This window comes from Polyodon spathula, chromosome 3 (assembly GCF_017654505.1).
Source record: "Polyodon spathula isolate WHYD16114869_AA chromosome 3, ASM1765450v1, whole genome shotgun sequence".
NCBI lineage: Eukaryota > Metazoa > Chordata > Actinopteri > Acipenseriformes > Polyodontidae > Polyodon > Polyodon spathula.
The window spans coordinates 21731024-21746832 of NC_054536.1; the positions used below are offsets into that span (position 1 = coordinate 21731024).

Here is a 15809-nt window from a genome sequence, read left to right on the forward strand (position 1 = left end):
AATACAATAATGGGAACTCAGGACTGCTTGGGTCGTACAAAACCCAGGTACTTATTTATATTGTTTTCATATTAAAAGGTAAATACAGTGGCTTCAATTGCTGTGCGACAGTATGTGTTGAACATTGGAAACATGCAGTATTGCAGCGTTAGGTGACAGTAGCATCTTAGTTATTGTTCTGGTTTCTCCGTCAGTCTTGAATTCTAACAGTGTGGAGTAGCAGTGGTTTGTGGAATGCATGTCCTCAGGGGAATTCAGATTAATAATTTTACACAATATTGAGGCTACTGTTCTTTTAAATGTAGAAATTGTCACACTGCAGACAAAACATTGCAAAACATTACTGGCCTTTGTTTAAAAATGAATACAGGTGTCCAAAATGGGCCTTTATCAACTCTGACCCGACACAAAGGTGCCCTTCTGAGTCTTGTAATTTCGCCCACAACATGTCTGTTTTCAATGGTATGATTTTATACCATTTTAATGTTGCTTGCTATTCCCTCACTCAGGTCACATATAATCAATTCAGACATCTGGTATCCAAAGCATCAGCAAATTACATTACTTGGCTTTCCTAAAATCCAAGATAATATCAATAAAGAACCATGATAAACTGTCATTGGATTTTATCTTTACAATACCTCCACAAAAGCAACATATATAGATTTTTTTGTCATAGGAAATCAGTGGCCATCTATACAACACAGTGAGATCTAAATTTAGCAGAGAGAGAGAGAGAGAGAGAGAGAGAGAGAGAGAGAGAGAGAGAGAGAAAGTGCACAGCTCCACATAAATTACAATCTCCAAGTTGCATTGGCCTTGAAAAACAGCACAGCAAAAAGTGAACCTCAAAATGCACTGCCTGTCTATCAAATATTAACGGCTTCATTTGCGTTTAAATGAGAGAAGCAGTGGTGGATGGAAATACTGATGACATTCAGTGTGGTACATTGCTGGCATTGAGGGAGAGCGAGCGCACACAAGATAAAGTGGGTCAGTCGGAAGGAATGGGTACAAACTTTTCATTAGCAGCGCTATCCATCCCGATGAGCCATATCCAGTTCTGAAACACAATCCACTAGGCAAGACTTAGCTGTAAAAACACCTGCTCATGAATAACTTAAAATGTCACCACATGCTCCATGGCAGCTAGATGAAAAATACTAAAAGTAGACGGGAGATGCGTAGCATTGAGGAAGATGGTAGTTTTCTGAGTCTTGTGAAAGGTAAAGAGACTGCCACATCAGCCATCAGACACAGGAGGGGACACCCAGCCGTACTTCTCGTGGGTTTTCACCAGACTCTTAAAGGTGGCCTCTGCATCTTTACGGCTGAAAGATTTCTTGGACTTACCGGCTTTCCTGCAGATCCGACCCTGTACCAAAAGAGGGGGAAAACAATTGCAATTATTTGTATTGTCTTCTACCATTTTAAGGATTGGGTTTAGGGGTATGTACGATTGCTAAGAATAAAATATTGGTAAGATGACAAGAACACAGTAATTATATAGACTAGTATATATAGGTAGTCTTACACCAGCTTGTTTTTCTTAGCCTGGACCAGATGGAGGTGTGTCTTTGTGTTTTCCTATGCATCAGACTGTTGTATTTGAATGGTTATTGGTACACACTGATGATTGGAATGGGACGCTGTTAATTCATAAGACAAATGTATATATTTTGAAATTGTGGGCTTCACATTAAGACCTCGAGACTGTTCAAATGATCCTTCTTGACCTGGTAAGCCAGGTAAAGTGCATATTTACAATGGTAATAGTTTTTTTCTCAGATAATTGGCAGAGATATCTTAATTCACAAATGGCTTTAGTGCTATGTCATTCATGTTCCTTCTAATTTCATGCAGAGTTAGCAAGAATGCAGTGGACTTGTGATGTGCACATAACTTTTAAGTATTCTCCATATTAAATGCTGAATACTACCAGTACCATTTACCCTCACATAAAACCCAGTTACTGCATTTTGCCTCTTTTATGTCTAAACTGTGAAGACTGCTTCCAAGACTACTCCAGTATGTCAGATGCTAGGATGTATGTTTTATGTATATAAGCTATGCTTTCACTAGTAATTCATATGCCAGGTTTCAACTTAAGTGAACTGTAAAAATATGAAACAAACATGTCTTGTTTTATTTTATAGAAAACAATACTACTGTAGCAATACACAAAACACATTACAAAAACCAAAGTTAATTAAGAAACAAAAAACAATAACAGATAAACCTATTTGGAAAATAATTTACATTATATTTACATAAAATTAAATACAGTGATGTCCATATGAGTTTATTTCAATGATCAGCGACTCTTCAACTGAAATAGCTGTGCACGTGACTGGGGTCCTGACTCATGTAATTATTTTTGTGAATCATCTCTGAATGTTTAATTTCAAACTACAGTGCTCCCCCTTTATAAGGTGGCCCTTTTGGCTCCCATTTGTCCCATAATGCCATTACACTAACACTAGTATTCTCTTTATAAGGCGGAACACAAATAGCACAGTCTCTTAACTATGGCTTCTGGCTACAGTGTTATAAAGGGGGAGCATTGTAAATGGCTGCACAACTAAAATATCATCATTGTTATCTTTCAAAATCTTCATAGTGTACAGGAACATTTTGCAATCCTAAGGAATATCACTATACTTTATCAGCATGAGGCATATTCCTAGTTAAAATGGCAAATGTGGGAAGAGGAAGGCAGACACACAGCCAGAAGTATGACGTAATCCACACTGTGTTTTTTGCCATCGACTAAGTCATTCTGATTAAGTTTTCTGAGTTTATTTTGCCTTCATTCCCCAGTTGATTATCAAGATAAGTGAATACAAATAACCAAACAATGACAGTAATGGTTACGTGTGTTTGTTCTAAACACTAAAGGGGTGTTCTGTAGCACTTTAAAATCCATATGGCTTTCACACCCTTTGCTGTTGCAGGTAGTAGCGGATGTTGTTTAGTTCACAGAAAGAGTGGGCTGAAAGCTTCAAGAAGGGAGGAAGCTTGTGTGCTGCAACAATGTCTGTTTTCTGAAGATGCAAGGATATTTTCAAATAATTGTGGGACACTGCCCCCAGTCAAGCCTGCAGACATGGTGCAGGATGCACGTATGACATTTGCTTTTGTTACATCACCCACCAGTGTACTGAAACAGTGGAAACAAGGCCCTTGACACAAGGCAAGAAAACCCCAGTTTAATCATACAGGAAACATCCTTAACATCTCTTGTCTTTTAAAGTGACTGCAGCTCACAAAATAACACCAGAAACATTCACTATGTAGGTCTCAAATGTGTAGTTTTGAAAGACACCTATAGTTTAGCAAGCATGCATGTTCACTTTTAAAACATTCAAGCCGAGAACTTTTAGTCTAGTGAAGTAGCAGATGTCATAGTTTAAAATGAAAAGGCATTTTGATTTCATTCAAAACTGCACATTTGAAACCTGATAATGAACAGCGGTGCACAACAGGTAAGAATTATGAAATAATGCTATCTGCAACCACTTAAGGATGTAGGGGTGGAGAGGTTAGCATGGTTTGTTATGTATATAAGTGGAGATCAAGTGAACTTTAGCTCAAATATCATTCTAGCGTGTCAAGTGTTAGTCCTGCAATATTGTTGGAATACACAATAAATCAAGTGAAAGCCTTTAAATGGTCTGCAGAGATTTGCAGCTTCTGTATCATTAGAACAGGTATGTATGGTGTCACTGAACAATATTTTATTGCATATTTGGAAAATAATTGTCGTAACATCTTACATGTCTGGTACAACCAGAAGAAAATGTAAAGGCTTTTTAGGCGTTTAATAATGACGGACAGCATGGTAGAAAACAGAACAGAATGGCTTGGGATTGCTTAGACCACACCAAATTTAATGTCAGGCAACTACTGTACTAAGAAAGGCAATTTGTCAAATTTAAAAGAGCTGACCAGAGGTAATTAAAATGAGCATGTGAAGGTATTCCTTCCACATAAATGAAAATCTGAGATTTAACTCCATTCTTTTGAATAATACATTTGAAAACAAAAGAAATGCTGCAAGAATTAGCTATAGTACATTTGTTTTTCTTCCTTCAAGCCAGACCCTTCATGAATAATGATATATAAATGCTGACAGGTTTGTTGGAATCAATGGAAACAAAAAATATGATTTTGGTACATGAAAGAATGCAGTCTCCAAAACCCACCTCCTTTTTAAATGAGTTGCTGGAACGCATTTTGCACAAGCCAAGTGAATTGATTATATTAGTGAGATTAAGCCTACTGAAAAAACTAAACATCAGTATCAATGGATGTATTCGCTCCATTTACCATGATATTTCTGTTATTACTCAAACACTGTGGAAGTGGATATCAAACATCTCTAAGCATGATAATTCATTAGTATACCCTTGATGCATTGCCAAGCTAATGAAGTCTTTCTTTTTAGAAAAAAAGAACAGAATGTGAATCTCTTCTCAAATGAAAATGTTAATCAGCCAGTCATAACCATTCAAAGGATGCACTTTTGGTAAAGACTAGAATTTACAGACTGCATCTCTGGCTGAAAGGAAGATACATTGTTTTCAGATATTTCCATTTGGAAAATAAATATGAGCCAGATATTTCATAGATAGACAGAGATATATCAGATATTTCTTATTTTTTGGAATTCTGCAGTTACGATGGTTTGGCTCAGCCAGAGATACGTGATTGAATGGGGGAGTTTAATGATGCAATGTACTCGTGTACAGTTTACAGTTTTGCATATGACTAGAGAACTGCTAGTGATATTTTACCAAAACTTGCTAAGAAGCACTGATTATATGGAGGCTGTCTGTCTCTAGGTCACACACTTTTACACAGAACACCACTTATTGTGATGAAACCTGATTAAGAAATGCTTTAGCACACTTTATTGATATTATTAATGTACAACTTAGAGAAATAAATAATTAACTTCAGGAAAATTAATTCTTTTTCCTATAAATTTGCAAATCAGTCACTTTTTTTGCACACATGTTGCTCAATTGAAGTGTCCTTTTGTATGTTTCAGGAGTGAACTCCATTCACTTCAGAAATAAATATCAGGCAAAGGGAATGACCAGCTGCTGTTTCCATGGAGATGTTTTAAGGATAGATTAAAATATCTAATTTGTGGCTCAGTTGCTGTCAGGATATACAGCAATTAAATTAGCAGGAAAGATACATCTTTTCTGTTAATGCATGGAACTCCACAGTAAGTGAGTCAATAGTATGAATCACAGTTACACCTCAAGCACACACTCTATCACAAATATCCTTTAATTGAAACGTACACAACATACACACTGTCAAAGCGTGCCTTTAAAGGATAAATGCACAGAACGACAAGCTAAGGAACATCGCCATCCAAAGCAGTCTTCATCTTGAATTTTAACTAGTAGATGGGTGTCTAAACTTAATTAGGTTACAACTTCACAAGAGATGTAAGTTTGATAGTCCTAACTCTGGTAAATGAAATAATTCATTTTAAAACACAGATAATGACCACTGCGTGTAACATTTTTATTTAATATTTAATCAGATAAATACTTTCTTACTCAACATGTATCCCTTCTGTTTTGTTTGGGCTTTTTACCTCCTGAACACAATGCAGTGCTTTCCTACATAATGGGACCATGCATGTACAAAACCGGTTATGGGCTGGGGCAGGGTTCTGAACTACAATGACTATAAATGGCAAAGACCTGGTTATATAACAAGTGGACATGCTCACAAAAGCTGCAGGAGCTTAGCCCGTGCAGAAATCTGCTGCTTTAATGGTGTGAGTCACAGCAATTGGGGAAGCAAAAATGAAGCATTTCAAAAACACTTCTGTCCCTTGGGAAACAATTCAGCTGAATGCCACACTCATGTATGGGGACACCAACACTGAAGTAACAAAGAATAACAGAACATTTTAATTTCCACTCACATCCTATACTTGTCATATGCCACCACACAGCTTACTGATTGACAGTATACAATATCTGCATGGGCTTCAACCAGCATATGTTGTTTAATATAAGATAATTTGGTAATAATCAATTTTGCTTATTTACAAACAATAAAGGCCGAGTAGTAACACTAAAAATGTAAAGAACTATATAAAATTGGAAGAGAAAACACCAGCAATATTTGTTTGAATACCTAATTCATCAAACTGTATATTTAATCCACCCAGACTGGATTTATTCCTCTAACTTATGGTATGTCCTGTTCAGAAAGATTTGTGAGTGAACTTTAGTGACACCATAATTCTACCTTGAAGTTCTTTGGACAGGATATCATAGAGAGACATTGCTTACTTCTAAGGAAATCCCTTAATTCTAAGGAAATACTAGTGAACCAGTAAATCCTCATGTTATGAAGTAAAATATTTTATTATTCCTTCCAGCACTGCTCTCCAACTGAAACAGAATTCTAAATGGCAGCTGTGAAACTTCAAATGAATAATTTATTGAAATTCACTCAAGTACTGTTTTGCATTAAGCCAATTATATTCTCTCAGAGAACTCCCTTGCCACATGCAAAACTATTACATGCTGTTTGCATTTCAAAATTAATTTGTACAGTATATCAAAAAGAAACAATGCTTATGAAATCAAGCAGAATGCTGCTTAGCAGAGTGTATATATTTAAGCAATAATGACTGACAGGCAGGGAGAGTTGAAGGCCCAAGGCGTTAAGCCAAGGGACTTTAACTAAGCCGGGGCATTGAGGCCAGGGAATGCCCTGCCTGGAGGTCATTATAAACCATCTTTATGGTTTTAACAGCAATAACATTGAGATTAATATCCTTTTATTAATTTTTTTCTATATGTACTGCTGCAGCGGTTCTTTGACGGTACAATTTCGCCTGTGAACAGCGAAGGGAACTATTTTTTTTCTTAACAAACAAACCAAACATTAAAAAATCAAAATACAGTTTAGTTTTTGATTTATGTAAGACAGGGAAAACATTTAAGACCGTTGTGTTTCATCTGCTTTTTCAAAAAGAAAAGTTACAGCTTTAAATGGCAAATTACATTTAATAGAGAAAACTGTAAGGTACTGCACGCAGGAGATAAAAATGTGCATTATAAATATCATATGGGAGATATGGAAATTGGAGAAGGAATCTATGAAAAAGACCTAGGAGTTTTTGTTGACTCAGAAATGTCTTCATCTAGACAATATGGGGAAGCTATAAAAAAGGCCAACAAGGTGCTCAGATATATTGTAAAAAGTGTTGAATTTAAATCAAAGGAAGTAATGGTAAAACTGTACAATGCCTTAGTAAGACCTCATCTTGAATATTGAAAAAGGATATTGTTGCTCTAGAAAGAGTGCAAAGAAGAGCGAACAGAATTATTCCGGGTTTAAAAGGCATGTCATATGCAAGCAGGCTAAAAAAATTGAATCTATTCAGTCTTGAACAAAGAAGACTACGCGGCAACCTAATTCAAGCATTCAAAATTCTAAAAGGTATTGACAATGTCGAACCAAGGGACTTTTTCAACCTGAAAAAAGAAACAAGGACCAGGGGTCACAAATGGAGATTAGACAAAAGGGCATTCAGAACAGAAAATAGGAGGCACTTTTTTACACAGAGAATTGTGAGGGTCTGGAATCAACTCCCCAGTAATGTTGTTGAAGCTGACACCCTGGGATCCTTCAAGAAGCTGCCTGATGAGATTCTCGGATGAATAAGCTACTACCATCCAAACAAGAACGATGGGCCGAATGGCCTCCTTTCGTTTGTATACGTTTTTATGTTCTTATGTTCTTAAATAGCTCAATATAACAAATCGATTCTATAACTAACAGTACTATTAAACAAATGATTTGTAAAATAAAGGAATTAAACTAGTAATTTCAAATTTGAATTATTTATTTTGTAAAGTTATTTTTTTAAGTTTATTTATTTCAAGTTGAATTGCAGGTTTCCTGTGAAAGTGCAGTTTTGAAACATAGCGGGTATGTTCATGGCTGAGATTTCTGAGGGTGGAGCTAGGCATCGGGCTTCTGTTTTTGAATGTGCTTTTGCAGATTTGCAGTTTGTTGGAAGGTTAGCTGCTGATTTTCAACTATTGACGGCTGGTGGACAGCAACAACTGCAGCAGTTAATACATTGGAAAGATGTGAAAACCATTTTCGTCGGTTGGATAAAGACGGAGCCAGTAATTTTTTTATAGATGACTCGTTTTTGTGACCTGTTATAGCCATTTTTTATGGGTTTGTTGTGGTTCTGACAGTTGACAGTTATACTAGATGTTCTTTTTGGTGGATTGATGCCTTACTGTACTATATTGGTGATGGTTGTATTGACATTGTGAGGGCATTTCCTGGCCATGAATGCCCTCTACATCAACCAATCAGAAGACAGCATTCATGTTCAATTCATCCGACAGGTTTATAATATTGCCTATACACCAGATTTTTCAGTTCTTACCTCTCACCTATCTAAAGTGAAAAAGGTCTCAGAGATATCACTAATGCTTATTTACAAAGCTGTAAATCACAAATCTACATCAAGCCAGCTGATTAACCTGATTGAAAAACTAGATATTTTTTGTTCATTTAATCTGAATTAATTTTGAATCCATGTTCATTATCATTGTAGGTTAAATTAGCAGGATTTTTTGGGGGTTGTTTAGAAAAAAACATGTTTGAATACAGTTGGTTTCTTAATTGTAAAAAACTGTTTTTGTCCGGGTCCACTAAAGGGAGCAGTGATCATCCAAGATTCTATGATGCCATCTAGTGAGAGGTAGGATCATATGACACCTTTGTGCATAACAGGTATGAGGTATCATGGTAGGATACACTGAGGAAAAACAGGTATCTTTTACTGTATATATACAACATGCACTAAAAGGTTAAAATAAATGAATGGCAGAAAAAAATGAACTGAAAAAAGTAGGTTCTGTGAGGAGGGGCATATTACAAAAAATACAAGTGTTAATATAATATAGTTTAGAATAGTGGTGGCCTATTTAAATACAGTTGCCATTTTTTTTTTTTTTTATGTATTTAATTCTGTGGGAATTGCCTTACCCAAAATAAACTGGAACTTTGGTATGCAGTATTTGTCTTTTAGACAATTAATAGTTGCCTTTAAACAATAGACCATTGCATTTTAGTTACTTCAAATAGGAAAACATGGTAATTGTTATTTGAGATTCTCAAGGTTCATGGGAAAAGGGATGTACTGGACCTAGATTAGAAACAAATAAGAAACCACTGCTTATAACTCTATATTAATCCACCTGGGGATTTATAAATGCACTTAGTATTAATATCTGCCACTGTTTCGATCATTAAAAAAGACCCAAACATGTTTAGGGTTGAAAATCACAGTTATTAATGAATTAATCGTTTGAGGGTACTTCTTCTTCTCAACCGATAATTAATTTTCTATAAATCTCCACTTCTTTCTCTATCTTAACAGCATCTTTAATTAACAGCCATCACTTCCCTTTATGTAAGGATTATGGAAGGATTGTTTTGGATGTACTAAATAATTTTAATATCAAATCACTTGAATATCAAATAATACCTGTACTTATATTAAAAAAAAGTTTGTGTGTGTAATATATATATATAATATATATATTATATTATATATATATATATATATATATATAGATCAATACAACTGTTTATGACGACGATGTACATGAAACACCCCCGAAGAGGCGGAAGCCTCAATCTAGAACATAAATTATTAGCCTGTAATGTATACACACATAGTAAGCACATTTTATTTTATGGTAGTACAGTTCTGAAATAAAATGCAAGATAAACTACGTACAGAACAGCAGTCCTGCTGAAGTTCTTATAGGTGTTTTTTGTTCTTTTGTTTTTAGTTCTGTTGTAAACAAAGTCTTGAACAAAGAAGACTACGTGGCGACCTAATTCAAGCATTCAAAATTCTAAAAGGTATTGACAGTGTCGACCCAAGAGACTTTTTCAGCCTGAAAAAAGAAACAAGGACCAGGGGTCACAAATGGAGTTTAGAAAAAGGGGCATTCAGAACAGAAAATAGGAGACACTTTTTTACACAGAGAATTGTGAGGGTCTGGAATCAACTCCCCAGTAATGTTGTTGAAGCTGACACCCTGGGATCCTTCAAGAAGCTGCTTGATGAGATTCTGGGATCAATAAGCTACTAACAACCAAACGAGCAAGATGGGCCGAATGGCCTCCTCTCGTTTGTAAACTTTCTTATGTTCTTATGTTCTTATGTAATTCCCCTACTCAATCCCGTACAAATAAAAACAATCTGCTTACTACCTATGAGAAGATGTAGTTTCGGTTTCTCTTGCAGAGAAATTACAAACAAGCAAGTTACAGTGAGAAAAAAAATAGTAGGATATATTGTAGTTTTTACAGAAATCAAACTGATATTCTGAGGTAATTTTCGGTGGAGAAAAACAGTGGGTGCGTTAAATAAGTGAGCGGCTCAGTAAAATAATCAATTTAACAACTTGCTCAGTTCCGCTCCTGCTGAGCCGCTCAGAGCGCTCCTGAGGATTTCTCATCAGTGATCAGAGTGAGCCAACGGAATGGCCACCTGCAGGAAGCAAGTGGAGATGACAGGCAGGACTAATTAATACGCAAGTCAAGAACGATGAACTGGTTTCGACTTATTGAGTTATTATGTATTAATTGGCTAAATGAGATGATAAAAATTGTTGTTTTCGAATTTATATCATTTAATTTCATTTTTAAAAAATGTAGCGCTGTTTTACTGTTATTAAAGTATTATTATTAGGCTTATAGTATTAATATTATTCATAATTTTCATTATTAATGTCGATATTGTCGGTATTAAAAACAGACAGATATGAGGTTCAGTCCAAACAGAGCGGCGAACTCAGCTTTTTTTTTTTTTTAAATGTCGCTCTGCGCTCTCGAGGAGCAGTGCTTTCTGAGCGTTCTCACTCCGCGTAGCTGTTACTTAACGCGCCCATTATGCCACACTCTTGGCTTTAACTGCCAAACCAGCACTGTTCTGCCCCTTAACAACCAATACACACCAGTGACTCGCGGTACAGTACTCCCTTGACCTTCAACTCCCACCTAATAGGCTCTCGGTAACTGTCACCGATAAATGTACTGTAGTCAAAGTAGGTTGGCCACACACTGCTACATACTAGCAGGCTACCGTATTACAGAAAATAAGCAACCGCGAGACTTCTAGAATATCATAAATCATGTAATTAAATATTGCAGCGTTTGCAAATCGTAGTATTATTAATAAAGGTCGCATAAAGACCGCCCCCTCTTTTAAGGGCCGCAGTCATTTTGATCAATTTAAAATAAACGCCGCGGCGCCAAACAGAAGTAATACGGTACAGTTTAGCGCACACGGGGGAAGGCAGCAGCAGGGCTGGTAGGTGACATAATCACACACGAAGACACAAACCTGTGCTATACGCTGCTTGCAAAGGAGCCGCTCTTTTGTGTAGCTGTATGGGCACAATGCTATAGTTGGAGAGGTCCGGGCTCGCACCCGCCCTCCGCCTGTGTGTGGAGCCTCGCCCTGTGTGATGCGACTGCCTGCGGTAACCAAGAACGCTGGAATGAATGAATGAATGAATGAATATATATATATATACGTTTCCATATGTTGTAGATATCCTTCTCAAGGGAGCCTGTGTTTGCATCAAAACATTGGAGGTATTTATAGGTGTTTGTAGGCATGACAAATACTTGTTATTGTTTATATTCAAATCCATGATTTATTCTTACATGATGTAATGGTGTTCTATATGTGACATCACTTTTACTTATATCTTTAAATCTATATTCTAATTAACATTATTTTATATAAGCTTCTATTTATATTATCATGCAATGCTGGCTCTGAGGATAAGCCTTGATATGGTCTCCCCAGTGCATTAGCATGCACAACTTATGAATTAATTTTGTTTATTTAATTATTTTTAACTTGTATTTATTTATTGGAATTAATTAGTTCATTCCTTTCTGTTGAGTCCTGCTGGCATAATTGTGTTCAGTCTATTTATTCATTTATTTTCTTTTATTCTTCTATATGTTGCATTGTCTAATTTTAGCTGTTCTAATACTACAAACTTTACATCATTTATGTCATGTCTAATTCTAATTAATGAAAGATGGTTCTGAATTATTTTATATAAAGTTGTTCCAGTCTTTGCAACTTATTTTATTTCGTCATATTTTTCCATAAACAACATTGCTATTTTTACAGTAGATATTAGTTTTTAGTGGATATGTGGTGTTCTTATGTTTAATTATATTTTTACTTTTGTCCATGTATTTACAAACTTTACATGTACTAGTGCAAGTATTTGTAGAACCTATTCTGTCATTTATTCTTTAATGTTTACTGTGAACTAGAATATCACCTAAATTAGCTTCTCTTTTGAATGCTACAACTGGGGCCTTAAGAAATACTTTTTTCAATTTTGACTTGGATGATAATAAGGGCACAAGAAAAATTTACATAATAATATATAAAAATAATAATAATATAATAAGAAAGAAAAACCCCCGCATTATTAAACTTGTGTGTATGTGTATATATATGTATATATGTATATATACACACACATATATATATATATACACACACATACAAACACTGGCCTGCATTAACCGAGATCGCTATATATATATATATATATATATATATATATATATATATATATATATATATATATATATAATATATCATAGATATATATATATATATATAGCCAAGAGGTTAAAAAATTAAAGGCAGTCTGACAGCCTAATCCATTGTATAACTACTAGGATACACAGTAATACAGTATTCTGAAAACATTGAAATTACGTATATCCTTTCATTATGAAATGTCAGATTAATGAACCAATCACTCTGGTTATAATTTACATTCAATCCACGTTTTTTTTTTTGGTTAACCAGAGGAGGGGAGAGTGGAGGGGGCTACTGTCATAGTGTAAAGAGGACGTGCGGCCCTTACCTGCCCTTTTACCAGACTCGCAGCAAATTGCCTCATTATCGCTTCCACTGTGTATGCGCTGGACCAGCCGCGGGGGGTCAGCAATTCCATGCAGATAGCCCCTCCGTCGAGTACGTAGCCATTCTCTAGCCGAGGGGTCAACACCCGCATGAAGGGCGGAGAGAAAGGGAAATTGTCGGGGAATGAAATATTGAGCAAAATGTACTCAGTGTTGGTATCCTTCATGTCCTGCCATAGAGCAGAGTCTCTGTCCACCTGATGCAACTTCACATTCCATTCGAAGAGGTTGTCGTCGGCCAGCTCCACCGTTATAAAATTGTCAGCAAGCCTTTTGATATCCTGCAGTTCCTTCATCAACCTCCTCGTCCTGACCTGGGTGCAGTGCTGTCTGTGCGGTACGAGTGTTTGCAATGGGTTGGTGGGCGCTTTACTTGTGGCCACTTGCTGTTTTTCCTTGATGTCCTTGGTCGTCTGCTTCTCTTTGCCAGGCGGCTTGTCCTTATTTGATTGCTCAAACTTCTTCGTTTTAGTATCAGGGGGATTGAGAATGCTGTTGCTATCGCTGCTCGTGTTGCAGTGCTTAGCGTTGTTTTTCTGGTTGCTTTTGCTGCCTTTGAACGAGCCCTGGTGATGCTTAGGATCCTCGGTGTCTCGGTCGTGAAGTCGAATCAGACCTATTTTTCTTAAAAGAGTAGCCATTACTCCGTCGTTCCTTCTGCTTGCACCAAATGGCTAGTGTTTTACTTAAGGAAAAAAAAAAAAACCACACAATGCACTGTATCTAACTACCACGGCTTCTGAAGTCGACAACTGGGCGATTTCATTCAGTCTTCGGAACCTGAACAAAAATAAAGAGCAACAGCAACATATATATATATGTGTATATATATATATATATATATATATATATATATATATATATATTATATAGGGTATATATATATCTATAAATATATATACATGTGTGTACACATGTATGTGTGTATATATATATATATAGATAATATATATATTATATATATGTATATTATTATATATATATATACAAAAATATTTACACATACGTAAAAAAAAAAAAATTTGCTGAAGCTTCGTTACAACTGTCCAACCAAAACGTTCACCGACGTCAAAACGTACGACATCGACGTCTAAGACCGGTGACTCTATTATTATTATTTTTTTTTTTTTTTTTACAGATATATATTTTTTGTTATTGTATTTTTAAATAATTCAATAAAATTACATGAAATACAGGGTTCCTTTACCGTATCCTGGCTCTTTTTTAAACAAAGGTCAAAGACATATAATATCTTTTTTTTTTTTTAGCTCTAAATCGAATGTTATGTTAAGAAAAATACAATTTAAACCCTTACCCTTTCTTATTATTAGAATTGTAGACCGTGGAAGTTTTGTTGAATTCTTCTTGTTGTAATGAAAAAAAAAAAAAAAGCAGAAATCGGTGCTTTTCCTAATCCAGAGTCTCTCGCAAATCTGACATTGCGGAGGTAAATCTTCCCTGGAACTGCAGTTGCAACAGCACAGGCAATATTAATGCTGCTCAGACTGAGCCGATCTGCTCTAATCCCTAGTCGAAGAACAGCACACACATAAAACCACGTTTGATACGTAACGTGTCATTGGCCACTGCTGCTGTACCTGTCTGCAATCAATAAACAGGGTTTTGATCAGAGTAATCAGTTCTAAAAGTGGGCATGAGGATTGAGGGATCAGCTTTTTGTTTGAATGAGTTCGATTTGTTTAGGAAAAACGTTTAAAAGCATACTTTCTCAAAGCACAACCCCCACCCGTCCGCGAGCCCGGCCAGCCAATAAGAAACGCGGACTTTACTATGGAGATAATTAAATTAACCTACAAATGTGGTTATAGCTCTGGTCGCTGGCCAATCTATGCAGAACACAGAAATGTAAAATAATTGCGTCTAGAATGGCGCGACTGTCAACACAAATGTGTGTTTATTGTCGAATACTGAAGAAAACAACACTACAGATAATATAGTCGGGGCATAATTTGAGCGAGTGAAAAAGGGGTTTGTTTCTTGTGTTTGTTTCTCTATTTAACAAGGGTTCCTAATGAATGCATAAGCTCTTTATAAAATATCAAGCGAACCTTAGTGTTCCCAATTTAGGTAGCATACTCAACGTTTTTTTGGTGCAATGTGACTGAAATTCCCATTACATTAATTTATAGTTAATATAGCAATGAAACTAATATTCCGTGTTGTTTTTAAATGTATTATTATTATTATTATTATTATTACTTTTTTGGGGACCGCATTATTAAACTTTTCAATTGGAAAAGGTCATGCATCGGATACGCAGAAAGACTGAAATACCATCTACCTCCACTAGAGGGGCCCCTCTAAGATATTCATGAAACAATGTTGTTGTGGTGCAGAAGGATTTAGGACTACAATTTTCAGTGTTATCATTTCATGGTTTAAATAAATAAATAAATAAATAAATAAATAAAAACCGCAATACAAAAGATACAAAACAAGTCAATTCAGTTTAAGGGCTATTATCAATATGATAGCAGCGGTTTATAAGGTTCACTTCCATTCCTCACTGTTTGGAATCTGTATTTCTGGTCTGACGTCATCCCTGCGAAGCCATCCTGTTAACACAAAGCAAGGGATATTCTTTTCAAGAACAATGGACAGAGCTGAAGAGACCCGACCCCAAAACACAGCCACAGCAGGACACTCCCAAACCATATGTAAAAAGGAGCCAACGGTACGTAGGATAATAAAGTAAGTCTTAAACAAGCTAACCATGAAGTATGGTTACCCTGGAA

At 35.9% G+C, this 15809-nt stretch overlaps 1 protein-coding gene across 1 annotated transcript; it reads right to left on the minus strand.

Moving 5' to 3' along the window:
• Positions 1-498: 498 nt before the first annotated feature.
• LOC121312856 (ubiquitin-conjugating enzyme E2Q-like protein 1) lies at positions 499-14691 on the minus strand. The gene is made up of 3 exons (XM_041244705.1): positions 14369-14691; positions 12996-13833; positions 499-1375 (listed from the first exon to the last, which is right to left on the minus strand). Exons 2-3 carry the CDS (start codon positions 13692-13694, stop codon positions 1244-1246), a joined length of 831 nt encoding a protein of 276 aa, XP_041100639.1. The 5' UTR covers positions 13695-13833; positions 14369-14691; the 3' UTR covers positions 499-1243.
• Positions 14692-15809: the final 1118 nt, after the last annotated feature.

Bases quoted from the DNA above. Each gene is read 5' to 3' on its own strand.
- LOC121312856 (XM_041244705.1), bottom strand. From the start codon at position 13,694: ATGGCTACTCTTTTAAGAAAAATAGGTCTGATTCGACTTCACGACCGA. The intron at 1,376-12,995 runs GTAAGGGCCGCA...CTTTTGGTACAG, and splicing joins CGAGTCTGGTAAAAGGGCAG to GGTCGGATCTGCAGGAAAGC.